Genomic DNA, 13,970 nt, shown 5'->3' with positions numbered 1-13,970 from the left:
TGGGATATAGAATGAACTTCTTGCCTCAAGATCAGGTTGAGCCTTCCCTTAGGACCTGTTGCTGGTTTCTTGAATATTATTCGAGCCAGTGGCTACAAAGGGTCTCCTTGTCTGCTTTACTGGAGGTCCTAACGAGTGATTAGAGTGTTAAATTACAGATGGTTTGTTCCTTGACCTAGCATACACTAAAAAGAATTGCTTGATTCCTGCTCAGGCTGACTCTGGAGTGCAGTTTCATGGTCAAACAGCCCATATTCAGAATTAATTTTGCACTCCTCTTTCAGCCCTTTGAGCCTATGAATGAGAATGATAAATATTCTTCATAAAAATAGTTAGGATTTTTATAAGCAATCAAGTGTGAGATTGATAAGTGTGGTGTGAGCATTAAGCCGAAAAAGAAAACTCACTGTGTTTCTAAAATAATCACCATACTCAAGGGCTAGCAATGGCCTTGAAATGTCCATTCCAGGAAATTGCTCCCTGTGGAGGTAGAGACTGACTTCCCATGGTAAGCACTTCTCTGACTTACCCGAAATTCCTTCTCTCAGAATCATGGTCAAGACTGAGGACCTTGTCCCTGGAAGAACTCAATCTGATGTCACATGCATTACCTTTAGGGGTATGAACTCCTGATCCCAGTGGTTAGGAACGTTTTGGTCCCTCCATGAGGGTCTTGATACATGAAAGGTTCAGGCTTCTTCTGTAGTGAGGAACTACTTTCAGTTTCTCTGAAAGCTTTGAGACTGAAGACCTAAGAAAGACATGGGAAAGGTCAGCGGGTGTGGACTCATGGCCTTGGAATGCCCCTGCAGGGGATCTGCAAAGAGTGGCTGTCCTCACTTGGTGCCACAGGGCTCCTGTCCTATGTACCTAGCTGAGCTAGAACTTAGACCTGCTTTGGGGTTTCAGAGGTTGGGTGGACAGGTGACCTCTGTTAGTGCCGAGTTTCTCTATGAGATGGCATTATCAAAAGTAACCTCATAGAAGACATTTAAAGAACACTCTTGGGGAGGCCTCCATTCCCTCCCACTTGGTGCTCCCTCTGTGATGACACTTTTCTTACAGGGAGAACTTTAAAAAACCCAGCCACTCTTAATTCTCATTTAAAGACTTATATATTGGGCTGGGGTTGTGGCTCAATGGTCGAGCACTTGTTAGCATGTACAAGGCACTGGGTTTGATTCTCAGTGCCACATATAAATAAGTAAATAAAATAAAGGTCCATGAACAACTAATCAAAATATTTTTTTAAAAAAGTCTTATATAAACAGATTGGGAAAAAATTGTTCCTTGGAATTAGAGTCCAATAATGGCAATAATAGTGAAAACGTATCCAGTAACAGCTGCATTATGGGTGCTCTGTTGCTTACATTATTTGAATTATCCCATTTTATCCTCACACCAACCCTTTGAAGTAGGGGCTATTATTATCTCCATTTCACAGATGGGAAAACTGAGATTGGAGAGATTAAGTCATTTGTCACATAGCTAGTTGGGGGACAAGGAGGAAATGAGAATTCGGTTCGGCTCAACTACAAAGACAAAAAGAGGGCAAGAAATGTCAGGCAGAGGAAGGGGGCTGGCAGTAGCGGGGCAGTAAACCATAGGGAAAAGTGGAGTGTGGCCCCAGGAAGGTGACTCCTGAGCTATGAGCCTCGAAGGTGGAAGCCCAATGGGCTGAACAGGAAAAGGTGGGCTCAGAAAGGACAAGGTCTCCAGGTGCACTCAGGGCCATCTCCACTCAAGAGCCCATGTCTTCAAGTTTTGTAGGTCGTACCAGTGTCCCATCCCAGTGACGGCTCCAGGCCTGGGGAAGCCATTGTCTTCCTTGATGCCTAACTCAGGAGATGTATTTGTATAGATTCTGGCTCTGGCAGGAGGTTCTGCAGGTGAAACTGTTTGTAGCTCCAACGTTAGAGAGATCTTCTAGAACCACAGAGTGGCTGTGCTGTGGTTCCTGGCCACTCATCAGCACTTAAGCAGGAAAAACTAGTGAGGCATAAACTCTACAAATGTCAACAAAAGAGTTGCTTCTGTGGTTTAAAACAAGATGGAACAAGATAACATTTGACCTTGGAAAGGAATTACACTATTCTATACCAAAGCTGGCACTCAGACTAGAACAGTGCTGTCCAACAGAAAGAAAGAAAACATAAGCTATACATAAATTTTAGTTTCTAGTAGCCACATTTAAAAAAAGGATACAGGCAAAATAAATTTTATGAACATATTTTTTTAAAAAGCACATGCCTGTGTTCTCAGCAACTTGGGAGAGTAAGGTAAGAAGATCACAAGTTTGAGACCAGTCTGGGCCACTTAGCAAGACCTTGCCTCAAAATGAAAAATAAAAAGGGCTCTGGAGATATAACTCAGAGTAAAAGCACCCCTGGGTTCAATTCCTAGCACCAAAGAAAAAAAAATTAACCAAATATACTCCAAATGTTAACATTTACATATTAATATAATAATGCTAATGTGAAATATTTGTAATATGGCATATTTTTATACTTTGCACTTTAGCCACATTTAAAGTACTCAAAAGCCACAAAGGGCTAATGGCTACACACTGGTCAGTGTAGATCTAGGCTTTTAGAATTAGAGAACTAGATGTTTTGTCAATCTTTAAAATCAACAAAAGCAAGTAAAAAAATAAAATTACCAATCTCTGAGTTATTTCTATGGACCAAGCACTATGCCAAGTGCTTTACATAGCTGTGTCCTTTAGTCTCATAGATATTGTGTTACTCTGAGCTACTCTTTCAGAGATGTAAGAGAATAACGAAAACAGGGTCACCAGGGTAGGTTGTCTATTGCACTAACTCTAGGAAATGCTATTTTTGTGTACTACAGCATGAACTGTGCTTTCTAGAGTTTTGCAGTATATAACTTGCACAACTGTACATAGGAAGACCTGTGAGAGACAGGATAGAGTTTGATGGATAAGAGCTTTGGAGTCAGGATTCGATTCAAGTCCCAATTCTGCCATTGATTAGCTGGGTATTATTGGACAAGATAATTAATTTCTTTGTCTCAGATTTTTTATATGTAAAATGGGAATAATAATACACAAGTATCTTCCTCATTATGCTGTGCAAATTGAATAAGTGCATACAGCCAGAAATAGGAGCTGCTACATAATAAGCCCTCAATAATTATTGGTTCCTCTTGTTATTTCCATTACCTTAGCAGCCCTCCAGGTGGCCTCAGAACCCAGATTGGAAGCCATTTGAGTTAGCTGGTCCATTGATGTTTTCACTCCATAAATACTTACCTGTGCCTACCAAATGCCAAAGACACCAGGGACACAGGGATAGGTGATAGTGTGACATGGCTCCCATGCCCCTTCTTTCTCTGGCTTTCTTTAGTCCTCTGGGGGCTGGACAGAGACACAATTGAATAGTAGGTGAGGTTTTTCATAGAGTCTCTCCCCCGCACCAGCCTCCATCTTCCTTCCAGTGCACAAGTCCCTCACACTACCCAGATCTTTCAGCCTCTGAGAAGTGTTCAAATGCCACCAGAGTCTTCAATTATGTCCCTTCTTGGGGATATTTGCACTTACAAGGTAAGCCTGAGGCAGCATTTATACCAGAAGGATTTCCAAAAAGCACAGTGGGCATAAAAAGGGAGGCATTTTGAAGGGGGAGTCCCTCCTCCTTCCCAGCATCCCCAGGTCACAGAATGTGGGAGTCTGCCTGTCTCATGGATTCATGACTTTCTCCCTTTATTTAGCAAAGGACATTTCCACCACCACAGAAGGTCCTATAGAAAGGTGTCAGCTTGGATGAAGACACTTGTCTCCTTTTCTTTGCAGATCAGTGAGATTGTTGGCTATGAAATAAAACCCACAGAAACAACCTGCCTCTTAAATATGCTGGAATATGGATTCTGCAAATACGTTGAAAAGTAAGGCTCATTCCTTCCTTCTGGAAGGTTTTTGGTCCACGTATCTGTAAGTTCCCACATTGATGTGATTGACCTCATATTAGTCTTTTTGTTTTCTCCTTGTAGCTTAGAGTGATTTAAGATTGCTAGTAGTCTTGAGACGGCTAAATGACTTAGTACTAGTGAAGATTGCATCTCTAGCTGCAGAACTGTTGCTAGAAATATCTAAAAAATTGTCAGGGATATTATTTCAAAGGAAAATTTAAAAGAAAAAAAAGGTTTTTTTGCCATTGAATATGAACTTCAAACCCAGCAATCAGTGACTTTGGGGCAAAACCATGCAGCTTCCTGGCCTCAGTTTCCTCTTCTTTAAACAAATGACAATGGACTGAGAGTGGCCTTCTAAGCTCTAAAATCCCATAAAATGTGACCAATAGGAGATATCTTTACTAGCTTTTTCTCCTTCTCCAAACACCCGTGGAATTTCATTGTAAGAATTTGTACTATTTGAATTGCTTTTTTTTTTTTTTAATTAAAGGCTCTCAAGGCCCTGTTTGCTTTTCCACACTTCATTCAGGTGATGAAAGGAAAAATTTCATACTGCTGGGACTGGAGACACTGTTAGGCAGCTGGGTTCAGGTCTGATGGGATGCCTGTGGTTCTCAGAGTGTGGGACACAGAGCTATTGCATCAGCGTCACCTAGGAACTAGTTAGAACTAGCTAGAAATGCACACACTCAGGCTCCACCACAACCTGCTGAATCAAATTCTGCAGATGGGCACCACCATCTTGGTTTATCCAAATCCACCAGGTCAGCACTGCCCAGGGCAGGAACCACTAGCTACAAGTGACAGATAAGCCCTTGAAATGTAGCCGGTCTAAGTTCAATGTGCTGAAAGTTGTAAGTACAGCCTGGATTTCAAAGACTTATTAAGAAAAAGAGAATGCAAAAATAGCTAACAATTTTTAATATTGACCATATGTTGAAATGGTAATAATTTTGGCTATAGTGAGTTAAATAAATTCCTGATATTAATCTCATCCATTTTTTAAAAAATGTGGCTACTAGAAACTTTGATATCATGCATGTTGCCCTCAGTGCATGATGGACAGCTCTGGGCAATACTGGTGCTTGCTGGACTCTTGGAACTCCTCCCCAATTCTGTAGCAGACAGGTTCAACCCAGGGGCTTCCCAGCCAAGTCTCTCTGCCATCTGAGTGCTCTGATGCCCTTTACCTCCAACACCACTATTACTGTCCCACATTAAGGATCAGGTCTAAAGACATACATTCCTACAAGCTTAGGTTGTAGTCAGCCCTCAGTAACCATGGCTCCCCATCTGTAGATTCAAATAACTATGAGCTGAAAATATTCAGAAGAAAATTTGTGTCGGTACTGAACATGTACAGACATTTTTCCTTGTCGATATTCCCTAAACAATAAAACAACTAATGACATACCATTTGCATTGCATTAGGCATTAGAAGCAATCTAGAGATGATTTAAGGTCTATAGGGGTGTGGGTGCAAATTCCATTGCATATATCAGTTGTTGGTATAATTAAATAAGACAAAACACAACATGCCTCATGAACAACCGTCAGGTATGACTGAATGCAACTGGTTGCACAGGAGTGGGATTAATCATGAGACTTGGAGCATCCTTGAATTTTGTTATCCACTGGAGATCCCAAAATCCATTCTCCGCTGATACTGAAGGACACCTGTATTTTGTTAAATTTTCCCTCAATAAGATGTTTCCAAAAGATACCAGTTATTGAACACTTAGGCTGCACCAAGCATTTACATACATTAACAAATTTATTCTTCACAACATCCTAGTATTCTAAACAGTACTCTTTTCATTTTACAGATGAAGCTGCAAAGTGACTAGCCATCAGTAACAGCTAGTAATTGAGAGAACCAATATTTTAACCCAGGCAAATAGATTCCAAACCTGAACCCTTACCCTTTACTGCCTAAAATATTCACTCATCTAAGGAGACAGAGACTAGGCAGACAAATATACAGCTATTTTTCCTCATTCCACCTAAATGTGCTCAGGTGTGCCAAATCTAGAAAGGGCAATGCCTTCACCACATTGTTTAACACTGTGAGCCTTGGCCTCCTTGTCTGCAAAATGTGAAGAACGATGGTAGCTGGGAGATTCGAGTTAGTATAAGAATTATCAGATACAGCATTGTCTTTGTAGCTTCCTGTTGCTATAACAAAATACCTTAGACTGGGTAATTTATGAACAACAGGAATTTATTGCTTTCATTTCTTGAGGCTGGGGAATCCAAAATCTAATTCTGGCTGATTCAGCATCTGGGGAGGGCCCAGGGATGGCACCTTTGGGCTACATCCTCACATATAGGGTGGGTAGTGAGCTCCCTCGAACTTCTTTTATAAGGGACACAAATTCCATTCATGAGAACTCTCATTAATTAACCACTTCCCCAAAGGCCCAACCTCTTATAAAGTCTATCACATTGGGTATTAGGTTCCAACATATGAATTTGGGGGGACAGTTCAAGCAGACTATAGCAGGCATGTAGCCTGATTTCATGTCCAGGTATCCAGTCATGTATTAGTGAGTTGTGATGTCCCCTGTGTCCTGCTCACACCATAGTTAATGTACCCCTGTCCCACCCCATAACTAATGAGCTTCTCTGGTGAGGTCAGCTCCTGATATACTTTCATGGATTCCCTCCTTTGTATGATCATTTGCATTTGAAGTCATGTCCAAGGTTTGTTCTTAAGGCACATTGCAAGTATTTTGTCTTATTTAATTATACCAACAACTCTATGATATGGGCAGATGGTGACCTGAGGCCTGTCAGGTGACTTGGCCTTGGCCACACAGTCAGTGGGCGTGGAGACCGGGCTTTGTGAACTCCTTGTCTGGTGCTTATCTGGTTGGCACCTGCCTTCTAAAATTATTCTCTCTATGCATGTTCATGTTGGTTGTCTCCCAGGGGCTGCGTTAGGATGATGACCGCATCTGGGTCTTGATTAACCATTAACTGGAATCACCCATGGCTAGTCTGCCTCTCTTCACAAGGCCAGATGAGGGTTCTCAGCTGTGTTTAGTCAGTCCTATTTGATGGACCAAATAGGGCTTTGGTTCCTCCCACAAAGAAAGGGGAGGAGACCCATCATGAGGTGGGGAAGAATACCAGATTAGAAGTCACAGGAACTGGTGTCTAGAACCATTTTCCAGCACTCCCCAGCTGTGTGGCCTTGGACATGTTACTTGTTTTCTCTGAGCTTCAGCTTCCTCTGAGTAAAGCCCAGGTGTAGTCTACACAGCACGGACACAGAGAAAGATAAGGACGGAGTCCAAGAAAGTAATCCCTGCTTTGCTTTACAATTCTTCGGCTTTGCCTGGGTTTGAGGACCCAGATTTCTGTGTGGAAACAAGAAGAAAGGAATCTGTCTTCCCTTTCTCTCTCTGACTTTGGAACAGGGGGACTGTAAATGGGTTGACCCAGAGTATCAGGAAAGTAGCAGGTGTTTTGAAAAGGGAAGGGAGGAGACATGGAGCAAACTTCATCATGTAAGTTAAGAAAAGTTCCAGCTGAGTGAGAAATCAGAACATGGGCAAGTAAATAGAAAGCAGAGATGAAAAGAAGTAGTCTTGTTTCAGTGACCTTAAAACTGGTTCTCAACTGGGAGAAATTTCCCACTCTCAGGGGACATCCCAGGTGTAGTCTGGGGATATCTGTGGTCATCTTGACTGGGTAGGTCATCTGCTACTGGTGTCTAGTGGGTAGAGGGAGGGATGCTGCTAAAAGTGCCACAGCATACAGGACAGCCGAATGACAGAATCATCCAGTGTAGGGGCAGTAAAGGTGTGATACCTTTCCATTCCCATGTAAGGGTCAAAGCCAACACCCCTACAAGAAAAGACAGGTTAACAAGACAAAAGCACAACAATTTGATTTAATCAAAATGACACAACAGGAGCCTCAGAAATGAAGCCCAGATTCCCTGCGGGGTGGGGGGGGGGATTAATTTTATGCTTAGATTCCATGAAAAATTGACAGCTCTCTAGAAATGCAATTGGGTGAAAAGTATGAACTCATGGAAATAGACTGAGGCAGGAAAAGCTAGCCAGGGGTCTGCTCAGACTGTCCCTGACCTCTCTGGGTAGAGTTCCTGCCTCCTGGCTATGGCAGGATGACTCTGGAACAAGGGGCTTATGATCTTCTGTCAGACAAGGTGCGTCAGAGGATTTCCTTAGGGCCAACTCCTACACAGAAAGTCAGGGGATGCTTAGAGTGATAAGGTGGCTTTGGGGGAAAGGGGTTCTAGTTTCTTTGACCAACTTTGAGGAGGAAAAATTCTGGTTTCTATCACTTGCTTTGGGGGTGGGGGGGAAAAGTGGGAAACAGGGGAGCAGGAGCGGGTCAGAGGCTTCATTTCTGAACCTGTTTCTGAGCCTTCCAGTCTCCTTTACTTAGTTCAATGTCAGCATGCAAGGCACTGGGTTGGGGGGCATTGCTTGAAAATCGGCACCAGCCTACGCTTGGTTTGTTAGGGCCGCCATTACTGAGTGCCACAGACTAGATGGCTTAAACAAGGTGGCTCCTCAGTTATTTTCTCATAACTGTGGAGGCTTGAAGTCCAACACCAAATTGGTGGTGGGATTGATTTTTCTGAGGGCTTTCTCACTGTCAGGGCCATCTTCTCCCTGTGTGGTCACGGAGTCTCCCCTCTGTGTGTCTTATCTTCGTATCTTCTTCTTATAAGGACACCAGTCATATTGGATTAGGGTCCTCCCTCATTCTCTCATTTTAACTTAATTACCTCCTTAAAGAACCTTTCCCCAAATGCATGCACAACTTGAGGTACTGGAGATTAGGATTTTGACATGTGGATGTTAGGGGACAATGTTCAACTCATCATAACCCCAAAAAGTCAATTGTATTGAAAGTGAGAAATTCTGCAACACATTGGAAGTAGTTGGCAAATCTTGGAGTAAATATTGTGGTAAAATGAAAAGCCTTTTGAAATTCTCTTAAAACTGAGTAGAGAAAAGACCATATATGGAAGATGGCCGCTGCGCACGGGGGTTGCTGAAGTGCTGAGCGTGGTGCTCAGAGCAGCGGCTTTAATCGAGATTTCGCACAGCATGTAAGAGCTCCTTTCACCGTTAATCTGTAGCGGACCACTTTGCCAAGCAGCAGGAAGAACAAAGAAATCGAAAAAGAGACGCTTGGCTCCCGGACGCTTTGCCGCCCAGAGCCGCGGGCGCTTTGCTCCCATCTGCTTCCTCTTTCGCTTCGCTCCGGGCAGAAAAGGTGAATGTGTAATCAGCAGTGGATTGTAAGTACCCTAGGCAAAGAAAGCTCAGTGCGCCCCGCCTTTTTTTTTTTTTGAATATTTTTTATACAGGGAGAGTTTGTGGATTGGGATCGTTGGCTGGGCTGCGGTTTCTGTGCCGAAAATCCACTCCGCGGGAGCCGCCATTTGCTTTCTGCTGGCTGTCTTGATGGCTATGGCTACATTGTCCGGCAGCCGCACCTAGAGGTTGGAGCTGGGCTGCGTGCCGAGCCCTGTCCTCCAAAGGCTGGACCACAGCCTTGAGCGCCTGGGTCGCCTGTTCGCCGCTGCACCCTCGGGCAGAGCCTGCTCTGGGGTCCTTCTGCATGCTCCTGCGAGAGGACCCGTGCTTCAGAGGAGGGAGCCGGAGAGCCGCGGCGGCAGCCGCTTGGGCCCCAGGGGCTGGGCACCGGTCGGCAGCGCAGCTACGGTCGCGGACGAGCGCGGCGCCCCTGAGCGTGGCCCCGGGGAAGAGGCGATGGCAGCAGGGTTTAATTTCTAGAAATCTGGACTGGAAACAGAAGCAGCAGTTTGTATAATCCCAAGAACTTGCTTATGCCAGGAAGCTGTAAGGGCAACATGAATATCATTGAGGAGATCTAACATGGCAGCGGACGGGGAGAGATCAAGTCTCTGACCTCTTCAACTGCGCGGGCATAGGGAGCTGTAAATTGTATAAATGCTGTTTGCTCAGGATCACTAGGCAATGCTGAGCTGACGTGGATCTGGGGTGTACAGTCTGGGCCCCTCAGAACACACACACTGAGCCCGGATCGGCTGCATTCAAGCTCGGTTCGCCTGCTTCTCGTGACTCAGCACTAACAATCCCGCTGAAATAACTGGTTGGCCCTTAGGAACTTTCAGAGGTAAAAACCAACCGAGCCTTCATAGGCAGGGGCCACAGGATTGAAACGGAGATTGGGAGAGACAGTTAGGACCCACCCGTTGCATTGGTCACCCGACAAAGGGAACGAATGGTCACCATTTACATGTGATACCACCTTGGCAGAGAACTGACGTCACGGGCGGAGGAAATAACTGAATTGAAACCAGCGCAACAGGGCTCCCAGGAGCAGCAGACATGGCGTGTAGCCAGTATTGTGGTGAGCGTCACAGGTGAGCGTGGCCTGGCTTGAGGAAACACAAGAGAAGGCCCTAGGCACTCAGGATTGGAGACCCGCCCAGTCTGTGAGGAAGAGCTGCTACGCTGTGATTGGTTCCCACTTAGTGAGAGGAGAAGCTTGACCCAGTGGGCACAGCTCCACCTACTGGAAGAGAAATTAATCGAACTCTATGACTGCATTTATTATTATTATTATTATCATTTTTTTCTTTTTCTTTTTTTTCTTTCATTTTCAATTTTTTGTTGTTCTTTAACTTTTTTTAATGTTTCTAATTTTTTTTAATTTTTTTATTTTTATTATTATAATTTTTTTAATTTTAATTTTTATTATCATTATTATTTTTGTAAAAAAATTTTTTTTCTTTTCTTTCTTTATTTATTTTCTAACTTTTTTTTGTGTGTTTTGTTTTTGTTTCTTTTGTCTTTTCATTTCTTTTCAATTTTCTTATTCCCCCTTCCTTGAATTCTACCTGCATACTCTCATTCTCTTTAGTGACTTCTTCCCTTCCCTTCTAATATCTTTCCTCCCAAGCATCAAATAAATTTATAAGAGTAAACAGTAACTCAGCAGTCAAACAGAACAAGAAGTAACATGAGCAGCATAAAAAAGCAATGAAGAAAAGGGGTACAAACAATAAAGGACAGCCTAAATATTCAGGAGGACCTAGAGTCAGCAGAAAAATGGTCATATAAAGAACTCAAGGAATACCTTAGACAGATGGAATGGAACCTTAAAGAGGATATGAGACAGCAAATCCAAACAGTGAAAGAACACTTTGAAAATGAATTACATAAACAGATAAAAGAAGAAGTTAAGCATCTTTATCAGGAGATAGAGATTATAAAAAAAATCAAACAATAATTCTAGAAATGAAGGAAATGATAAACCAAATTAAAAACTCAATTGAGAGTATCACTAACAGAGTGGAGCAAGTAGAAGCCAGAACGTCAGATAATGAAGACAAAATATATCATCTTGAAAAGAGCCTAGCCAACTCAGAAAGGCTGGTTAAAAATCACGAGAGAAACATCCAAGAGATATGGGATAACATAAAAAAACCAAACGTACGAGTCATCAGGATAGAAGAAGGTACAGAGATTCAAACCAAGGGAATGAGTAGCCTGCTGAATGAAATAATTACAGAAAACTTTCCAGAAATAAAAAAGGAAATGGATATACAAATTTTAGATGCATACAGGACACCGAGCACACAAAATCACAGTAGACCAACGCCAAGACACATTGTTATGAAGATATCCAATATACAGAACAAAGAGAAAATATTAAAAGCTACAAGAGAAAGGAGGCAGATTACATTCAGGGGTAAACCAATAAGGTTAACAACGGATTTTTCATCATAGACGCTGAAAGCGAGAAGATCCTGGAACAACGTATTTCAAACACTGAAAGACAATGGATGCCAACCAAGAATTCTGTATCCAGCAAAATTAAGCTTCAGGTACGACAACGAAATAAAAATCTTTCATGATAAACAAAAGCTAAAAGAATTTGCAGCCAGAAAACCAGCATTGCAAAGCATCTTGAGCAAAACACTACACGAGGAAGAAATGAAAAACAATAACCAAAACCATCAGTGGGAAGTGCCTCTATAAAAACAGAGGGTGGGGGGAAAGCTAACCATGGAGAAACAAACTAAATTAAATTTTAAAAAAGGAAGATAAATAATCAAACATGGCTGGAAGTACAAACCATATATCAATAGTAACTCTAAACGTTAATGGCTTAAACTCTCCAATAAAGCGACATAGGCTGGTAACATGGATTAAAAAAACAAATCCAATAATATGCTGCCTCCAGGAGACACATCTGATTGGAAAAGACATACACAGGCTGAAGGTGAAAGGTTGGGAAAAAATATACCACGCACACGGTCCTCGTAAGCAAGCAGGGGTGGCCATCCTCATATCGAATAAAATTGACTTCAAGACTAAGTTAATCAAAAGGGATAAGGAAGGACATTATATACTGTTAAAAGGAACCATTCACCAACAAGACATAACAATTATCAGTATTTATGCACCAAATAATGGTGCTGCGACGTTCATAAAACAAATTCTCCTCAAGTTCAAGAATCAAATAGACCACAACACAATAATTATGGGTGACTTCAACACACCTCTCTCACCATTTGACAGATCCTCCAAACAAAAGTTGAATAAAGAAACTATAGAACTCAATATCACAATCAACAACCTAGACTTAAGTGACATATATAGAATATATCAACCATCATCAAGTGGATATACTTTTTTCTCAGCAGCACATGGATCCTTCTCAAAAATAGACCATATATTATGCCATAGGGCAACTCTCAGTAAATATAAAGGGGTGGAGATAATCCCATGCATTTTATCTGATCATAATGGAATGAAACTGGAAATCAATGATAAAAGAAGGAAGGAAAAATCCTACATCACATGGAAAATGAACAATATGTTACTGAATGATCAAGGGGTTACAGAAGACATAAAGGAGGAAATAAAAAAATTCTTAGAGATAAATGAAAATACAGACATAACATATCGGAATCTATGGGACACAATGAAAGCAGTTTTAAGAGGGAAATTCATCGCCTGGAGGTCATTCCTCAAAAAAAGGAAAAACCAACAAATAAATGAGCTCACACTTCATCTCAAAGCCCTAGAAAAGGAAGAGCAAACAACAGCAAATGTAGCAGAAGGCAAGAAATAATTAAAATCAGAGCGGAAATCAACGAAATTGAAACAAAAGAAACTATTGAAAAAATTAACAAAACTAAAAGTTGGTTCTTTGAAAAAATAAATAAGATCGACAGACCCTTAGCCATGCTAACGAAGAGAAGAAGAGAGAGAACTCAAATTACTAACATACGGGATGAAAAAGGCAATATCACAACAGACGCTACAGAAATACAGAAGACAATTAGAAATTATTTTGAAAACCTATATTCCAATAAAATAGAAGATAGTGAAGACATCGATAAATTCCTTAAGTCATATGATTTGCCCAGACTGAGTCAGGAGGATACTCACAACTTAAACAGACCAATATCAATAGATGAAATAGAAGAAGCAATCAAAAGACTTCCAACCAAGAAAAGCCCAGGACCGGATGGGTATACAGCGGAGTTTTACAAAACCTTTAAGGAAGAATTAATACCAATACATTTCAAGCTATTTCAGGAAATAGAAAAAGAGGGAGCTCTACCAAATTCATTCTATGAGGCCAACATCACCCTGATTCCGAAACCAGACAAAGACACCTCAAAGAAAGAAAACTACAGACCAATATCTCTGATGAACCTAGATGCAAAAATCCTCAATAAAATTCTGGCAAATCGGATACAAAGGCACATCAAAAAAATTGTGCACCATGATCAAGTAGGATTCATCCCTGGGATGCAAGGATGGTTCAATATACGGAAATCAATAAATGTTATTCACCACATCAATAGACTTAAAAATAAGAACCATATGATCATCTCAATAGACGCAGAAAAAGCATTCGACAAAGTACAGCATCCCTTTATGTTCAAAACATTAGAAAAACTGGGAATAACAGGAACTTACCTCGACATAGTAAAAGCTATCTATGCTAAGCCTCAGGCTAGCATCATTCTCAATGGAGAAAAATTG

The 13,970-nt window shown here is 41.7% G+C and overlaps 1 protein-coding gene across 1 annotated transcript in view; it reads left to right on the top strand.

Moving 5' to 3' along the window:
- The window catches only part of Dnah3 (dynein axonemal heavy chain 3), a 157,487-nt gene that overhangs the window by 39,142 nt on the left and 104,375 nt on the right, over positions 1-13,970 (top strand). Inside the window, 1 exon segment of the mRNA XM_071605826.1 lies at positions 3,812-3,903. Coding sequence (XP_071461927.1) covers positions 3,812-3,903 — 92 coding nt within the window.

Source organism: Marmota flaviventris, chromosome 19 (genome assembly GCF_047511675.1).
Source record: "Marmota flaviventris isolate mMarFla1 chromosome 19, mMarFla1.hap1, whole genome shotgun sequence".
Lineage (NCBI taxonomy): Eukaryota > Metazoa > Chordata > Mammalia > Rodentia > Sciuridae > Marmota > Marmota flaviventris.
Note: the sequence above shows the minus strand (reverse complement) of the source record. Positions and strands in the feature narration are given on the sequence as shown.